The sequence below is a fragment of the Cyphomyrmex costatus genome, unplaced genomic scaffold (genome assembly GCF_001594065.2).
Source record: "Cyphomyrmex costatus isolate MS0001 unplaced genomic scaffold, Ccosl1.0 scaffold441, whole genome shotgun sequence".
NCBI classification, from domain to species: domain Eukaryota; kingdom Metazoa; phylum Arthropoda; class Insecta; order Hymenoptera; family Formicidae; genus Cyphomyrmex; species Cyphomyrmex costatus.
Genome location: NW_017278652.1, coordinates 239,907 through 259,124, shown reverse-complemented (window position 1 = coordinate 259,124; position 19,218 = coordinate 239,907). Strand labels below are relative to the sequence as shown.

The window sequence follows — 19,218 nt, the reverse complement described above, 5'->3', positions numbered from 1 at the left end:
CATAGCTGTAAATGTTTTCATAAATTGATAATAGGTTTTACTTAAAATAAATTATTACCTTCGTGAATCGATAATAAATTATTACAAGAAAAATTATACAGTATTTAAATCGGATTTTATTGTTTTAAATTTTGTTACAGCTGTTTTTTTTTTCCTTTTTCCTTCTATGCAAAAAAAAAACAATGGGGAATGTTAATAAGCAAATCGAAATTCCTAACATAATATCCCGATATATTGTTACAGAAAAGTCAATGGCTTTCACCCTCCTTGCCAGATACTCTCTTGAACTCTCCCATGTTTGTAGTTGAGATTGGTGAACCGATTATAACAAGATGATCGATTCTCGTTATTTCTGAGCCATTCTGATTGTCTATCACAAAGATTTGAAGATTTTGCACGTTTTGGAATTTAACATAGCGCAGCGGTATCGGATTTCCCTCTTCGAGATCCTTAGCTGACAATCTGCACCGAAATCGAACATATTAATTAATTATTTTATTTAAAAGTTATCATTATTTTATTTACAGAGTAAAGTAAGTTGGATAGAAATTCTGTTCTAATATTACAACAGAGAAACAATGTACTAAAAAATTAAAAAATTTTAATTGCCCTCAGAGAAGAACATAGTAGAGTAGCAATTATAAAGGTTTTATATGTACAATTAATACATAATTATATATAAAACTATTTTATCATTGCAATAGCTATAAAATAGTTTATTCAATTATATACATTAATTCTACAGGTAAAACTTGTCATCTTATAAGTTACTACTCCTTTTTTTTCGTGTGTACTAATCTACATGAAAGATTTTGATAATTATCTTAAATTGGTCAATTTACGATTATATATAGAAAGATATTCAATAGTTTTTGAAAATATTTCTAAGATATTTCTTTAATTCTTTCTTTATATTCTATATTGATTTAAATATATCTTATTTATTTGTGAGGCTTACGTTAGATCTTGAATGCTCGTATTGGAGCTTGCCATTTCAAAATCAATCGTTCTAGGCTGGTTGATAAATAATTTAATATTTTTTGGCCCATTTTCCGTGGGTGCTTTGATTTTAAGTGAATGAACTTTAACAGGCTGCGAGAACGCGATGGACATTATCAACTGCTCGTCCTCATCGCTCTGAAGATACCCACTGTCCGAGTTCAAACACTGAGAGAAAGTGTGATAGTCCGATTCGTTTAAACACTCGCATTGCTGTTTCATTACAAAACTGGACAGGTCCATCTGAAAAAAAAAAAAACCCGAAAGTTCTTCGATTAATTATCGACAAAATAGAAGAGACAAAGTAAATTATAAATGAAGTACGATTTGGAATAATTAATTTTATTTTTATTGTTTAAGCTACATGACATTACGATGTGTAAAAACAATTTTTACGAGATACTATGAGTGAAAAAAGAAGAAAGAACAAAACCTATTCTAAAATTAAATAATTTCAGAAATTTTTAAATACTCTAAATAAATTTTGTAAGATCTTATAAATGAGTTTCTCATTAATAGTTATATATATATATATATATATATAGTATACATTGAAAACTGTATCTCTTTTTTCATGTTAATGTTGAAACTACAATTTAAAAAAATTTTTTTTTTCTCAGTCGATTTTATTTACATTTTTTATACTGGTATAAAAAAATATCTAAATTTATTTAAATATCTAGCTTATCTAATTTAATTTTAATATTTAAATCATAATCTTATATTTTTCTTTTTGAGTTTATTTAAAATTATTTTTTAATAACAAAAATTATCAAGTAATTTGCTTGTCTAATTTAATGTAAATATAAACTGGGGCGTATATTTTATATGTGTGCATGTGTGTATATGAACACATGTAACATTATTTCTTAACTATAAGGATTTTCTCTCAAAAATATTTTTCGTTCAAGTATCTCACTTTTAATATAATTAATTTTTCAATACAAAATACAAATCTTAGTAAATTAGTATTTAGACGTTGCAGAATACGATAATTAATGTTTATCTGTAGCTTATCAATTTTTCTTCATTTGTTCATGTATTAAATAAAGAGATTTATTTGTAATTATTGTGTTAGATAAGATTATAAAGATAAAGGTCATTAAATCATCAACACGCATGCAAGTATCAAAGTTGTATTATTTCCAATACAATATATATAAATATTTTTTCAAATATACATTGATAATAATTTATAATTAAAAAGATAATATTTTACAATTAAAAGAAAAAAATTATTAAACAAGAAAAATTTGTTAAGTTACATAACATTTTTATATAAGTTTTATGCGCGTGAATACTAAAACCAATACAAAAATCATACCAAGATCTGTTGATTTTTATTAACATATTTGAAATGTTTTCTGTATGAACATTTTTTTTTACACAAAGGTGATACTTTGATATTTGCATAAGCAAAACTTTAATGCTCATTCAACGGTCTCTTTATTCAACTATAAGGAAACGTTACTAAATTAATAAAATTTATTAATAATTTCCATTACTTGTCATAAATATTTTTTATTTTATTTTAATTTTCTTTTGTTAAAACTAGAGATAACGAAAATTTTTTCTATACAAAATAATGCATACATTTGATGTAAATATGAACTCAAATTTTTTTAGATATATATATTTTCTGTCTTAAAAAAATTTGTTTTTATGCTAAATAGATCATTCAATAAAATTGAATATCTATATCATGAAATCTTATATTATAATTGTATTGGTTTTGTGAATCAAATTAAATGCTCAAAGTGATGTTTTCTGTTACTTTGCTATATGATCAAAATGAAGAAAACTTTTGGAAGACAAAATACATAATGCCATGTCCCTATTCTATGCACATGGCATTAAAATAAAAGAGGATGATGACTAAGAAGAAATTTTACAATGAACTTCAGGCGATTGCTTCATACAAAATAGATAATAAACTGAAATAATTGTTGCTATAATGTCAAAGTCAGAAAATTTTTAACATAGACTAAATAAAAATTGTAAGTTAAAATTTTCTCTTTTTACTGCTTAACAAAGTTTTGAAAGTGTAAATATTAAAATTTCGTTTACACATATAATTTATCGAAAAAAATTTAATAATTATGAAACACTACGTAATGCCATATTTGAGTTAAACTGAAGTAATCGAATTTTAGTGAAAAATTCAGTTTGTCGCGATTCGGTTAATATTAAACAGCAACCAGTGGCAAACTTTTCATTGGTACTTATTCCAGTAAAACAGAACCACGACAAGTAAAATCATTCCAAAGATATGGTAGTAGGGATTTTCGGTGTTTCGTACATGGCCGGGTACAGAATCTGCGACTGAGTCGTCTGCGTCGTCAGCATCACCACTACCATAGAACTGCTGGATCTTGGATTCCAATCCCACTGGATCCGCGCCTTGGCAGTGGCCCAATCTCGTACGCCTGCGGTAGAAGATAAAGGTGGGCATCGCGCTGACATCCTGCATTGAAGCAGTATCCGCGCATTTGTCCACGTCCACCTTCAAGAACACCGCCTTGGGATATTTAAGGGACAGTTGCTCGAATATCGGGGCAATTCTCTGACAAGGCCCGCACCTGTATAATTCAAAACCAGGCAAGACGCATTAATTATTGTGAACCATGATTCTTATTCTTAGAAGTTCATTTTCTGCTAATTTGCTAAGTTTGCCAAAAGTTGCCACTTTGTCATAAATTTTTGTCGACAACATTCTCACCATTAAAAAAATGCCAGATTTGGGGTACCTTTATTTAACTGTCATTAGATTGTACTGCGACATTTTATGGAGGGTTTCTCAAAGTTAAAATAATGGATTAATTATTTATTGAAACGGCCCTGGTAGACACAAATCACTGAAATTGGTGAAATTATTGAATATATTGAAATACAGAATAAAAATGAGTGAAAAAAATTGTTGACTATATTTCAGCCTAAGTAATACTTTTAATACTGAATTTTAATCTTATAGTATAAACATACTATCTAGTATAACATAGTAAATCCTTATTGTTTTTGCCCTGTTAAATAAAGATAAAAAGATCAAGTGCTTTTTTTGGAAAACCTTATAAAAAGTATGAAATTATTATGTAAGTATTAATACAAGTCTCTAGAATCAAAATTAGTAAAAATTATGTTTCACACATGTTCTAGAGTATCTTCACTAATTTCGAAGTAAATAAAAAAAAAGGAAAAATAATAATTGCAAAGAATGTAAACTTCTAACAAATCATACTTTTTGATATGTCTAATATCTTTTCCTTCGTAAGCAAGATGCTTCGATTTTTATAATTTTTATTTTAAACTCTTTAGAAATAGACTATAAATTGGTCATCTGGTTTCAAAAAATTATAATTTCATCAAAAGTTATGAACAGTAAAAAAAACTGATTCTTTTCAAACTATAATTAAAATTCAAATAGTATAAGACATTTATATAATAAAAGTTTATTTATTTTTAGAAAAGATAAGGTAGTCAATCATATATGACAAAAAAATAGAAGAGAGTTTATATATTTAGCGAAAAAGAAACAAAAACATAGGTAAACAATTTATATTACAATTTCGCGATTATATTTTTTGTTAAGAACAAAGGGACTCCTATTATCGCATTTTTTGAAACCGATAAAATTCTCATTAAATTTCTCACTTCAACCGACAAATTTCTCACAGAAGATTAAATTTTTACTTTCAACAATTCGCATTCTAATTTTGACGAACCTTTCGAAATTGGATTATTGATTGTTTTGATTCAAAGAAATGCACAGATGAAGTGCGTAATAATTAAGAACATGTGTAGATACGTGTCAAAAATTTCAAAACGCATAATACAGTCGAATTAACAGACATTAAAGGGAGTATAACCTAAAAAATGCTTACCAACTCGCTGTGAAATCAACGACAACGAGTTTTTGGCCGGCATTTGCCAACTCGCCGTTGAAATGACGATCATCGTTAATTATTCGTACCGCTCCCATTATTTCGATTAATCGTAATTTAATTACATTAAATTCACCACACTTGATTCACCTACCCACTACGATCCACTACACGACAAAATCAATCGAGATATCGAAATTCCTCAACTAAAGAATGACTGGCAGTTTACATGTACACAGACGAGCATTTATAGCTGCGTTCAATAGTGAAAAGCTGAAAAAGGCAGTGTTTGTATTTAAAGTTGAGATCACGGACCTAAAGCAGTGTAGTTTACAATGAGATTTAAGACGTTTCTCTCTATGGTCAAAAGCATTCACCTATCTACATACAATACAATGTATGGTGAAGTATGGAGTACTAAGCGGCAGGCATATGGTATACTTTGCTATATTTCGCGGGAGGATTAAACATCGCCGTCATTATTGTTGTAGTTCAATGTTTCGCAAACATTTATCAGACTCTGATGTGATTTTTTTCAAATTCTTTTTACAGCTAATGCATCAACGCTTATCAGAGTACCGGTGGAATTGCGAGTATGTCACGAATATCGGATAGAATTTCCGGCATTCTGAAGCTAGCCGATAGTTCGAAAGTGGCTGACAGAAAGGTAACCATTATCACTGATATTAATCATTATTTATGTCAGGAATCTGATTCGTCCTGTGTTTAACCGGGAAATCATATTTAAAGTCATTTAATCTTTGATTTGTGATCGGTATAAAATATGTAGAAATAGTATTATTCGCAGATTAATCTACAAAGTAGTTCTATAAAAGATAACATACTTGATTTGGATCATATGTACAGAGTGTTTCAAGTCAATTGTCTTTATTTACAAAGATACATTGATAAAAGATTGTAACGTCTGTTTTTTTTATTCTTACACTAGACTGTATTACAGCTCTCGCATTTGTTAAACATCAAATAAATATCTGTCTCACTTTAAGTTTCAAAAACGCTTGTTCAGCTATAGAAAACAAATGACTAGTCTCAAAACATCTATTAGTTCTAAAAGATGTATATATCAAATATATTAATGTATAATTTTTTTATTTCCATTCTTATGTGACAAAGGGCTGTTAACTTTCAGAAATTTGTATCTGAGCTAAAAGATTTATATCAAAATGACGATGTTCTCATAGAGATATGCCAGAATACTGAGAGCAAAGTTTCAGGAAAGGTCAACTGGCACTGTATTATATCCATAGTCCACAAGCTAATTACTGATGTAAGAAGAATCATACTGAAATCTATATAGAAAATAATTCTTTTAATATTTCACATGTTATTTATTTATAATTTCATTTATTTTTAATAATGTTTTGTTTGAATAATAATTTAGGAAGCAGAGAAACCTAGTAAAGAAACAATTGCTAAGAGCAGTGAAAGGCAATCTCTTTGTGAATTGATGACGGACACAATTCGTCGAGCCAGTGAGAAGTCAGCTGAATATTTGAAAAGCAGTGATATAGTCTCTCGAATATTACAAATATTAGACTCTAAGATCTATGTGCATTATCAGGATACATATTTGGGGATATTAGTGAAATATGTATTGCCAAGAAGTACAAATCATAGGAATATTATGCCAGAGCAATGGGAGGAACTATTGAAAATTTGCACCAAGCTGTATAAAAAGACACATCTTCAAAGCCATATTGTATTAGATGCGTTGCAGATGATTGTCAATTATTCTTTCTTACATACGAATTTATTTTTTTACGTGAAAGATTTGTTATTATTTTTGGGTACGTTAAAACTTGATTTTTCTAAATTATTCTGAATTAACTATTATATATTTTTATAAAATACTTTTTAAATTTTATTTTTATATGTATTAACAAATTACAGAACTGTATCATATATTACTAAAAACTGATTTAAAGTAAATTTATTTTGTTTTAGAAAATGAGGTTTTAAAAGATGTGAAAGCAAACAACGAGCAGTTAACAGAATCTTTCTACAAACTGAGTAGCAGTGTATGCAGACAAATCATCACAGAATCCAGAATTGCGCTCTGCAAGTTTAGTGAAAGCACATCGATGAATATCTTAAGTTTGAACGGCTCTGAAGAAAAATATAGGCTGCTATTGATCTTCGTACAGATTCACCATCCAGAGGGTATCTCAAAGCATGACGATGGCGCTTTTGCATTTGATTGGGATAAATGGAGAAATTTGCTGCGTAACATGTATTTGCTTGTCCAGGAGAATTGCAAATTGGACGTGCAGTGGCGCAGTTTTATTCAGTTTGCTAGTGAAGGTGCCATTTTTCAACACAAATATATTTAACATTTGCTTGAAATAATAAAAAATATCGATGTATTATCCATCTGTATTGATTATTTCATTAATTGCATAGATAGATTCTTCTTAACAGCAATTTTATTCTATAAATTAAAAAATTCTTTGACTCTAAACGCCGTTATGTTGAATTTATTGCAAAGAATATAATTTAAATATAAATTCGGAATTAATCATTCTCTAAGTACATATATTCTTGGGATTATTAATTGTTAACAATTATATTACCATCTTAATATCTTTTGTTAAGTATTTATGAAAGATTTGATTTAGTTGTATAACTAATTTTATAATAATTTAGTTATAAAAGAATAAGTTATCAATTTTTTTTCAGTCATAAAACAGATAATGGATAACTCAGTAAATTTCATTGGCTGTCTCGATGGCTCTTATTCTCAATCAACCAAACGCAGACGAATAATGAACAGAATTGAAAACATCGTCGACTTGGTAACGAACAGCAGCCCTGAGGAAGTATGGTCGTTGTTAAGAATTCTTATCGAAATGTTAAGAAAGTATCCACAGTGTCTGAGGTCGCAAGATCTCGCGCCCCTGCTGCAACATTTAACGGAACTCGCTGTGTCTCGAGATGAGTCTATCATGGACAGTTTGTACAATCTAGCTGCTGTCCTCATGAAAATTGAGATATCCAATGGAGAAGAAATACAAGACGCGACAATTCACTGGAACAAGATTTGGGATATGCTTCTTAGGTACATACTAATTTAAATTTTATTATTAATTTATATAAATTATTTTAGAAAAAAAAATTTGGTAATTTACCTATTAAAAAAAATTAGTTTTTATTTTTTACTACAACTTAAAAAAATTGTCTATTGTTTATAAATATTTTTTAGGTACGTAACATTAATTCCAATGTTTATATTAATTGTTGTATTTTATAATTGCAACAAGACTAAATCTTTGCAGATCTCTAGGAGCGAACCAGAACGAGGAATCGGGTCATTCATTAATCCGCTGTTTCGTAAGATACAATAGACTGCCAAATGCAAACGCTCTCCTCAGATTGTATCTGACCAAGGCGATTCGTTGGTCACCGAACAGCGTACATACACTGCGACACTTATGTGAGCGTGTCTCTCTACTGGTGGACGCGACCACATCAGTGCTAGATTCGTCGCCCTCAATGATGACGCCAATCTGTGATAGAACGCGTCTTCTAGAATGGCTATTGAACATTCCACATCATACATGGCAAAAGTTGGCGACGCGACTGTCCGTCGAGACTATCGAGGATATTTGTGCGTTGTCCGTAAACCTCGTTCTGAAATCTCGTTACAGACAAAATACTAAGACTGAGCAGAAATCCTTGCAAAACCACGAAAAAGTGCGCGTGATCACTTTCGTACCTCATCGAGATATCCATTCAACAGAGCTTCTGCAACTCTGTCATGCATCTTTGACGTTCAAGATAGCGTTGTCGATGTATTCAAAGAGTAAATTTGTTGAACGAAATTCCGGGGTAATGTCCAACACTGAAAATCCCGTCTCCTATGTACAGGAAGTATTTAACTTTTTGATAAAGCAAATGCACAATATTATTCAAGAAGAAGACTGCAACGACGAAAATAAAGATACATGTGAAGTTTATGTTGTACTAATGAAGCTCATGTTTCTGGCAAGATTATTGTCTATTTTGAAGCAACAGAATATTTTTACGACGAAGGATATCGCTGGCTACTGTCCATTAATCGATGCAATGGAAAAACAATTGAATGACAGCTACGCAGTTCTAACGAAAATTGACTGGACTAGGTACATGTTTTAATAGAGCGAAAGAAGTTGTTTATTTTTTCTTTTTCTAGATACTATTAAAAAATTATTCAATGCTTTTGTACTTCCAAGTTTTGTAATTATTATATGTTATACTGTACTTAACAGAACTGCATTTAAGCCTTTATTGTTTTTTTTAACTATTACTTTGGAATTTGTACAAATGTGCTAAATATTTTTGTTACATTAAGTGTTTCCTTACAGGTGCAAAAACATATTCTTGCTGAGCGTAACCGGAGCATTGAGGATGCTTTATGGAGCAACCTATGATACGGAAATTGCTAAAATAATTGTCTCTGCATCTACAATGGACATGATAAAAAATATATTCGATCTTTTGAATCTAGATGACAATTATTATAAATACGATTATAATGAGGAGCCTAACACTTATCAGGTAGACAAGGAAAATTGAGAAAAACTTATTCTTATGTAACGAAGAAATTGTTTTTAATAAATGACTTTTTTAATAAATGATTTTTTTGAAAATGAACATATCATAATTTCAGGGAAGACGCAAGCGGAACGCTACTATGTATCTGGAGACATCAGATTCAAAGCCAAACTATCCACGCGAAGGTGTGATTCGTCTACAGATGGTAGAGGCCTTATCATCTTTCTGCGCTTTACACATCGACGCAAACCACAGCAAGTCCACATTGCAGAAAAAGATGATGCATAATTTGCTGACTATGCAGCAGGATTTTACAAGCTACGTGGATTCTAGAATGTCACTGCTGATCCTTGAATCGCTCGTTACACGTGATCATGACGAGATACAGCGCGAGTGCGTGGATACGCCGTTGGTATTTCTGTTGGAAATATGCCAGAAAGGTTGCAAGGATGAGGAATCGTTGCAACGGCTATTAAATCTGCTACCATACTTCTTTGAATACGCGATTAAACATGGTTATTTTCCCAAAACAATCGTTCAGGCGCTCGAGTATCTTCACAAGCGCATTTATGATCGAAATTGTAGCGTTCTCATACATACGAGCTACATGAAATGCGCATGCAGTTTTGTACGGATCGATCCGAACTTTTCGTGGAATAACGTTCACATTTCCAATGATGATGACGACGTTTTAACGATACTTGATAGCATCCTTAATTACATTGGTGATACACTGTTTGTGCTCCGGTCGCAAGCAATGCAATGTCTGCAAGAGATTCTATCCTTCAGAAATATCGCTCATAAATGGAAGGAACACATCTTCGTCAAGGTGGAGGAAACAGTATTCATGCTGCTCAATGAAGCTGAGCAGTCGAGTTCCAACTTGCAGAAGTATGAACATTATAATAGAGTCTAGAGAGATAGAAATATTTGGATAAACACACCAGTATTAAAATTAGATAGTAATATTATAAACTGTTTTTATAAAGAGAAACTTGTCATATTTATTTTTTTATAGTATCTTGCTGTAAAATTTGCCTTAAAATTTTTATACGAGTTGTTACTCTTAGAAATATTAAGAAAGTCTGAGGAAAATTCTAGAAAAGCTTATAGACTTTCTTGTGAGTAGCACTTTTAATTTTATTTTTTATTTTTGTGGAATAGCAACAGTTTGAAAGAAAGTCAACTGCAAGATGAAAAGGAGACCAGGACAGTCACTGCGTTGATCGCGCTGGCCTCCGTGGCATGCGCCAGTGGAGTTCTTCAGGGTCGCGCCCTTTGTACGATGTTGCGACTAACGACAGAAAAACAAGTGAACGTGCAGATGGTGCGGAAGGTTCTTTTGGCGGCGGCGCAGTACACGACGACGTACGTGTCGCTCATTGAAGATAACTTGAATTATTTGCTAACTTCTTGGATCGAGGACGCGCATTATCAATTGCAGAACTTTCCATGGATGCTTACGGGTAAAAACGTATTCGTTAATTTAATGCAATATTTTAATACAATAGTGATTTTAAAATAAAATATTCAATTATTTACCAACTTAATACTAATATTATTAAAAACAAAATTTTTTGTGACATCTGACATCCACTAATGATATAAATAAAGATTTTTTCAATTCTCACAGTTTTATAAAATTAAAACATGTAATATTTACAACGTATAATATACATAACTCAATCTCTTTAATATAAGCTTTATAAATTGAATCAAATTTATTATTATTAATAGGATGCGAGACTATCGACGAATTCTTTAGAAAAAATATCAACTGGATTGTCCCGGTTCTACTGCGCACTTCGGACATTGACGAGACCACGTCCTTTTGTGTGAATCGTGCTGATGTGGCCTTTAATAAAGTCTTCGAGGATGTTTTCCCGTCCTGCTTCGTATGGCTGATATCGCGCGCCATTGTATTCGATAATGATACAATGCGCAAATTGATAAATAATACGGACGAGTTTGCAGACACGAAAAATTTCAATCAGCTATTCCGTTCTCGCTTGCAAGACGTTCTTGTAGAACTAATACGGCGGTTACATGATGAAGATGACTTCAAGAAGATACTCTCGATCTCATTTACGTGCTTCCCGGCAACGGATCCGCCGCATTTCTCACGAGCCATACTGGATCTATGCTTTGATTATCTAGAATCGTATCATTCCCTAAACACACACATGCTGGTCGAACAACAACCGGCGATGCTGCAAAAAACACTGTTGCGGCTTGTAAGCGCTGTACACTTGTCGCGCTCCCGCGAGGATAAGCTCAAGCGGCTGCATCAATACATGTACTTCTGCTCGCGACTAACACACGATCTCTCGAAATCCGTTTTCAATGAGATGGCTTCATTCCTGATCCGGGATGTGTGCTACAGCTTGTTGCATCTCACGAGGAATGACGGTGATGGCGACGAGACGCTTGTTGCGGCATGCTGCAAGTTCCTGGACCTGTTTCTGAGACAAGCGCTGCCCGCAAGAGCCATGGAAGTACAAGATGTCCTCCGGTTTATCGTGGCAAACCTAATCGGCTTGGCACAATCAAGAACGAGCAGCATCAGCGAGATAGCTGCGAGTCTACTTAGATTTCTCGTTGTGGAGCAAAGAAACGTATTACGAGAAGCCATCGCAAAACTCGGCTCATTTCCGAATTATGAGATCTTCCGAGATGTAAGGGAAGCTCATAACGCTATCAGATTGGATAACGAATCTGCGTTATGCCTTGAAAGCGAGCTGGAACGTTTTCTGAACGCCATGAGTGAGGAAAATGCCGAGTGCACGCTGGAAGATCTCGCGAATTTCACGCAACAGTTGACGATGAGAAAATGTGAGCTGCGAGAACTGCATCAAAAATTGCAGAGGCCGTATCCTGAGGATGATATTAACATCCTGCATCGATTAATATTCAGGTAAAAAATACATTTTATTCAAATAATATTACATATAATTAAAATTCAATATAAATAGTATGGCTCAATAAATTAAAATAACATATAATTAATATTAATATGTTAATATTATTGTATATGTAATATTATTGTATATAATATAATTTATATAGTAATATTATCATTTAATCTCTTTTCTTTGGTGTTCCTTATTTTCTATATTATTTATTTTATTATATATTATAATATGTATATTTTTAAAATTTATTCCTCAGACTCATCAGACTAACAGAATCGCCTAACCCACGCGTGTCAATGGAGGCCACGAAATGCCTTGGCGAACTAGGTCCGATGGACTCCACAATGGCTTTGCAACCGGCCGGAAGTTTCGTTCGGGAAGCGGACTATGCGATAGAAGCTCTGACTTATCGATCGGTTGCGATGTTGACGAGTTTTCTCGTAGAGAATTCAGTGGAACTTCGCAAGGTTTTTATTATACATATAATAATTGAGCCTCGTATTATCTTGAATTTTCATTGTAATGTAGTATTCCAAGCAAAAACTAAAATCTTATATAAAATAAATAACATAGATATTAACTGTATTTAAGGTATGCGCTGAAGCCCTTTACGCGGTGCTGTCGACCTCCAATGGTCGGAAATTATTTGACCTCAAATACTCAACAGACCTGTCCAACATCCTCGAGTGCGCATCTCTGAAGATCGATTATATTCGACCGTTTGCTCGTGGCCGTTGTATCAAGCAGACGGTCTTCTGTGTGGACACTGCAAAATTTCGCGTTGTCATGAATCCAGAAAACGAGCTGTGGACGGTCCAAAACAATGAGAATTACGCCGAATGGATCATCAAAGTTACTTGCAGCATCGCCGAATGCTTCGTAGACTCCTACTTGGAGAACTTCCTCTCGGTTTGTCGACTCAGCGTCGAATTCTGTGAACTGATTTTACCAAGAATTATTTACCTCGTCATCCATGAGAACGACAGATTTATCGATACCATATGTGATTGCGTTAATCAATTTTTTAGGTACTATTAATTTATTTAAGCATAAATGTTTAAACGAAGAATTAAGAGGTAATTCCAATTGTTTACTACCTAGAAAAACCTAGAAAAGAAATTTTCAAGATATTTCTTTTTATCTTTGAAAATCGAGGGTTTTTACAGAATTTATTGAAATCAAAGATATTTTGGAAATTTACATAAATTAAATTTTTTTTATTGTTTTTATTATTTCAAAGTATTAAAAAACTTTTTAATATTAAACCAATGAATATCGACGAGAACATTCCGTAACGGTCAACCTAAATTTCAGGTGCTTCTATATAATTTCTAATCTTACTTGGAATTTTAAACAAAAGTATAAATCGGAAAATTCTCAGGGAATTTTTTTACAAAATTTTATTCTATTTAATGTCTTGAAACATTATTCATAATTCATGTCTATTCATATTAATTAGGCAACACTTTGCAATTAATGAGGCGGATACCACTACATCGTTGATGTCGAGAAGTGATAGTTACGACCAGAAAATTGTACGCCGCATGTTGGACGTGGTGAATCACATACGCGCCCAGCTGCCGGATGGCACGACGTTAAGACTAGATTATGTCTACCTGGCCAGAGCGGCGCACAAGTGCTCCGCATACTATACAGCACTGCTGTTCGCACAACTTGCCTGCGGGTCAATCTCGACAGACTATCCGGACTTCAGTAGTGACTCGAGGATTGACTATATCTATGAACGCCAGCCAGAAATTGGCCGAGTGCTACAAAACATTATGCTGGACACCTACTTAAACATTAGCGATCCGGATGCTATATCCGGGGTTGGCTCGTCGCATGTGCTTGATCATGATTCCCGTGTGCAATACTATGCCCGTACCAATCGCTGGGATGAAGTCATTCTCGCGCAGGACATCGAGTTGTCCCATCACGATTACTCGTTGTTGGCAAACACCAGGATGGAGATGGCAAACGCGTTACACCGATCAGGACTGCATTTTCTCCAGTGGCAATTTCTGGGCGGTAACCTGGATGAGAAATTTAGGTGAATTATGTTTATATTGTTATATAAGAATTTGTAGGTGAAAATTTGATAATTTGAGCATAAAAATTTATAAACGAATTTCTTCCTCCAGTTATGAGTGCGCTTGGAGACTAAGCAAATGGGACCTACCCGTTAACGATGAAACCGTCTCCAATTATAACGACTTCCAATCTCAGCAATTACGAGTGGAGTCACTGGAAAACGCGTTCCATGTTCATCATTATCACGCACTGAAGTGTTTCCACGAGAACGACCGGCGAGGCATAGATCGGGCGATCGAGTGCGGCCGTATGAGCGTGATACACGAGCTGCGAATGATCAGTTCTGAGAGTAGTAAGATCGTCAATCAGAAGCTATCGCAATTGCGATTGTTGCGTGAGATCGAGCAACTCAGCTTGGCAGCTGATTCTTCAGACAAAAAGTATTTGGAAATTTTGCGACGCTGGAATGAACATAAAATCAGCTTAATCGGTCAATTTGACCACGTCGAGCCGATCCTGAGGCAGCGTATCATCATGTTTCACATCCGTGAATCTCTACGGACGAATGCAGACGTGCAGAAAGCATTTTTTGATACTTGCCTGGACTTGGCAAAGATTGCAAAGAGTCAAGGGTATTTCTCGATAGCCACCCGAGCGCTGAGAACTCTCGAGTTGCATCAAAATCTGTCCACGAATCTAAAGGATCAACTGCTCTATCAAGAATCGCTCTTGAAGTGGATGAATGGTGAGCAGGTGATAGCACGTCATCTATTACGGAGCCTAATCGAGAAGAAGAATCCAAAACCAAATCTGAAAGCTAAGGCTCTGCGAGTCTACGGTGATTGGATGGCGGAAACTAAGTCTGAAAATCCTCAGGCAGTGATACAAAAGTATTACCTAGTATCCATTGAGATCAGCGAAGCTATCGACGAGCAAACATCCGATATTATTGAAAATTTACATGACACGCAGGTCAGAGGATAAATATATGTAAAGTAATCAGTAGTGAGAAATTGCTGGCAACAACAGCATAAATCGATTTACATTATTATTTATAAGTTTTATTCTTTTCTTTATTTTTCTCGATTTTTATCTTCTATATTCTTTTTTTTACTTCCGAAATTTTAGATTCCGTACTGAAGTTATGAACATTTCAAAAATTGTATCTTCGAAGTTATTCTACTTAAATTTTTTATTTTTATTATGTGTGTTATATTGCATTCATCTTCTTAATGAACAGAACTCAACAGAAAGAATTTTATTTATCTTGGCATACTTTTTCATTATAGGTTGCATTGGCGCGCTTTGCCGATGCACAGTACCAACAAATCAGTACATACATGAATTCGCCGACATACGAAGCTCTGAAGGAATATGCTTGTAGCAGTACGGATAAGGTGGACCACGCGCAGATGATGAGTAATCAGTACCTCAAGCGCGCCGTGATAATCAGTCAAAAGCAATCGACGAATGACGCGGCCGAGCTGAAAAACATTGAACAGGAGAAGCGCAATTATCTCGCACAAGCTTTGAAATACTATTTAAAGACGTTGCGCAGCAGCGAGAAGTACAACTTGTTAATCTTCCGGCTAGTAGCACTCTGGTTGGACAACATGTGCGACGACGAGGTGAATGAGAAGCTGTTAGACGAGCTGGACACCGTGCCTTCGTTTAAATTTGTGCCGCTGGTGCCTCAGTTGGCTGCTCATATAAGCAATGATATTAAGCAACAGCACAGCTTTTCCGCACGAATCTTTCGAATCCTTGAACGATGCGCCGTGGAACATCCATATCATACATTGCCTGTGGTACTGGCGCTAAAGAACTTACACAGTGATGACGAATATGAATCGGGTTCGACAGGTGCGAAGAAGGAAGAGCGTCGCGTGCTAGGTGCCAAGAAGCTTCTCACCCGATTGTCTGACTCCTCTGTACGAACAATCATTCACGAAATGGAAAACTTATCGCGTGCATTGCTAAGTCTTGCCTATTGGCAACCCAAGGGCAGGTGCTGTCCTAATAAACGCTATGTGATACCGCGGGAGCAGCCAATAAATAGGGTATTTTTAAAATTATTAATTAGATATCCCTTCGGAAAGCAATAAATAATTTAAGCTTATAAGAGAAGAATATATAAATCAAAAAAATATTAAAAAATTCTTTGGAAAAGATAATAACTATAGATCGCAATGCAAAATTTGATTCCATATGTCTAATCAATTGATTTTGTAGATCAAGAACCTAAACAACGTTCTCCTACCCACCCTGAGTCTACCTGTGAGACCGTCGGGCAATTACAACGACGTAGTCGGTGTAAGGTCATATCAGGATTCCTGTGAATTCGTTGGTGGCGTGAACGCGCCCAAAAAGGTCATCTGCATCGGTACCAATGGTGTGCAACGCCGGCAATTAGTCAAGGGGAAAGACGATCTAAGGCAAGACGCGGTGATGCAGCAAGTGTTCACTGTGATGAACACCCTGCTACGTACGTGTAAAGAAACGCAACGGCGGAGTCTACGTATCAGAACGTACAAAGTGGTGCCGCTGACGCAAAGGTCGGGCGTGCTAGAGTGGTGTGATAATACGGTGCCTATTACGGTGACTTTGATAGGCAGCTCGGACAATCCAGGTATGCACAAGAAATATTATCCGCGCGGCCTGACTGCGGAAGCTGCCAGAGACAAGATGAGGATTGTCGCGCAAGAATCAAACGAGGTAAATGATAGCTAGAAATTTCTCCATTATTCCTAATCCATTATTAATTGTGTTAATAGGCTGTTCTCGAAGCATGAATTTTATTACATTATATTGTATAATATAATTTTAGTAAACATCTTTTAACATTTGGAAGTTTAATATTTTTAAAGAAATTAAATTGTATAAGTATATAATGCTAATAATAATTTACCTGAGAAAGTATTAATATTTTAATTTTAAAATTTTATTATAATTATATATCAAAATAGAATTTTCAGATATCAATTTTCGAAATTTTATTTTCAAATTTTTAGCTCTTTACCTTTTATTGTTCTTTCGGTCTATCCAGATAAAATTGAGAGTCTTTCTTGAATGCTGCAAACGTATGAAGCCAGCGTTCCATCATTTCTTCGAGGAGAAGTATCGATCGCCTGAAACCTGGGTCGAGAGGACTCTAACATACACACGTAGCGTTGCCACTACGTCTATCGCGGGTTACATTTTAGGCCTCGGCGACAGACACTTGAGCAACATCCTCGTAGACGAGCACACCGCCGAGGTGGTGCATATCGATTTTGGTGTGGCTTTTGAACAGGGCAAGGTTCTACCCATTCCCGAGACAATTCCTTTTAGGTGGAGTTATCATATGAATTATTTCGCCTTTGAAAAGCACATTAAAGAATTATTTTATAATTATAAGTTAAACTAGGCCGCAATGTGAATAATATAGATATACAATAAGCAGAAAATTTGGATTAACCTGGATTTTGGTGCCTAATAATATTTCTATGTAAATTTTAACATCATCTTAAGAGCATCTTTATTAAATTGATGATCGATGTAAATTGTGACATTGTCATTTTAGTTTCAGTTTATGATTGCATTTTAAGTTTGACAGTAATCGGCATAATAGTTTATTAAATGAAGAATGTATTTAAAATTTACATATAAATGTTAGATATTAACTTTGACCGTATATGATGCTTCTTGTATCCGTTTCTACCAGTGTAAATTAACTAATTTAGGCTCAACTTTTACTCTTTATCTTTTTCAATTTTTAGAACTATAGAAAAAGATGAAAAATAAATTGAACCAAAGATAGTTAATCTACATTTGTGTGGAAATGAGTATTATTTAAATTATTTAATATTTTATTAAAATCCTATGTCAAATATGAGATTCTAATATTTTCTTTTGAAATTTATCATTTTTTTCAACCGGATTTATTAACTCGTTATCTGTCTCATTGTAGGCTAACTAGGGATATCGAAGTCGCCATGGGTGCCTCTGGAATCGAGGGCACTATGAGGCGCAGTTGTGAAGTGACTATGACAATGCTGCGCGATCAGAGGCAGATTATTATCACTCTCCTTCAAGTTTTACTGTATGATCCACTCTTCACGTGGGCGATCACACCGGAGAAGGCCTGCAAAATGCAGAGTGACGTCATAAAGCGTTTCTCAGAAAATAGTGGACGAGGTAAGCAATAAATCCTAATTCGCAAAACACACATAACGCACCACGCACGCACAACACACTGTCTTGATTAATTATGACACGAGTTAGTTCATTAATTTTTATTTTCTTTAGTACCTGTGGAAACCAACACGATCGCCAAGAGAGCTCTTTTAAGGATCGAACAGAAGCTGCAAGGCACTGAGGACGGTCTGGTGTCCAGTGTTCCCGGACAGGTCGAGAGACTCCTGCAGGAAGCGCGAGATCCTGCGAATCTATGTCGAGTTTACTGTGGCTGGCAACCATATTTGTGAATACCCGGTGAATAACTACCCAGTGTTCCTACCCAGTGTTCATATCCAGTGGATATTGCCTAGGATAAGCCTTTTATATGTTACTTAATTTATAATGTACATTCCAAAGTATTTTGTACCGTATTAAATTTTTTATCTTTCATAAAATTTTCTCTATTTCCGAGTATACTCATTTATATTGCAGCGCTTCGCCAAATCGATATATCGATATATCGATGTATCGCTTTCACGCGAATGTATTTTTCCTATATTTTTATATTTTGTAACCTGCGTGTTTGAAATTTTAATTTCAAATTTTGGACTGAAGTAGATGGATTTCAAGAAGAAACTGAAAATGCAGAAAGGACGTTATTAAAATTACCGAGCGAAAAGCAAATATAT

General features: G+C 34.2%; 2 protein-coding genes across 2 annotated transcripts; one reads left to right on the top strand and one right to left on the bottom strand.

The window, feature by feature from the left end:
• Nucleotides 1–145: 145 nt before the first annotated feature.
• Txl (Thioredoxin-like) lies at nt 146–5,057 on the bottom strand. The gene is made up of 4 exons (XM_018544435.1): nt 4,878–5,057; nt 3,299–3,578; nt 959–1,242; nt 146–462 (listed from the first exon to the last, which is right to left on the bottom strand). Exons 1-4 carry the CDS (start codon nt 4,973–4,975, stop codon nt 249–251), a joined length of 876 nt encoding a protein of 291 aa, XP_018399937.1. The 5' UTR covers nt 4,976–5,057; the 3' UTR covers nt 146–248.
• Nucleotides 5,058–5,472: 415 nt separating this feature from the next.
• Nucleotides 5,473–18,952, top strand: tefu (Serine/threonine-protein kinase tefu). Its single transcript, XM_018544411.1, has 19 exons — nt 5,473–5,544; nt 6,028–6,165; nt 6,280–6,685; nt 6,843–7,199; nt 7,575–7,953; nt 8,171–9,016; nt 9,239–9,431; nt 9,544–10,319; nt 10,593–10,894; nt 11,166–12,342; nt 12,597–12,807; nt 12,932–13,368; nt 13,800–14,390; nt 14,482–15,343; nt 15,661–16,431; nt 16,604–17,086; nt 17,418–17,701; nt 18,321–18,547; nt 18,659–18,952. The coding sequence occupies exons 1-19, from the start codon at nt 5,473–5,475 to the stop codon at nt 18,835–18,837; spliced, it is 8,691 nt and encodes a 2,896-aa protein (XP_018399913.1). The 3' UTR covers nt 18,838–18,952.
• Nucleotides 18,953–19,218: the final 266 nt, after the last annotated feature.

Excerpts from the sequence above, each read along its gene's own strand:
- Txl (XM_018544435.1), bottom strand. The coding sequence starts at position 4,975 with ATGGGAGCGGTACGAATAATTAACGATGATCGTCATTTCAACGGCGAG. Across the intron at positions 3,579-4,877 it reads GTTGATTTCACAGCGAGTTG|GTGCGGGCCTTGTCAGAGAA; the intron begins GTAAGCATTTTT and ends TGAATTATACAG. Across the intron at positions 1,243-3,298 it reads CAGATTCTGTACCCGGCCAT|ATGGACCTGTCCAGTTTTGT; the intron begins GTACGAAACACC and ends TTTTTTTTTCAG.
- tefu (XM_018544411.1), top strand. The coding sequence starts at position 5,473 with ATGTCACGAATATCGGATAGAATTTCCGGCATTCTGAAGCTAGCCGAT. Across the intron at positions 7,954-8,170 it reads ATTTGGGATATGCTTCTTAG|ATCTCTAGGAGCGAACCAGA; the intron begins GTACATACTAAT and ends AAATCTTTGCAG. Across the intron at positions 17,702-18,320 it reads CCCGAGACAATTCCTTTTAG|GCTAACTAGGGATATCGAAG; the intron begins GTGGAGTTATCA and ends GTCTCATTGTAG.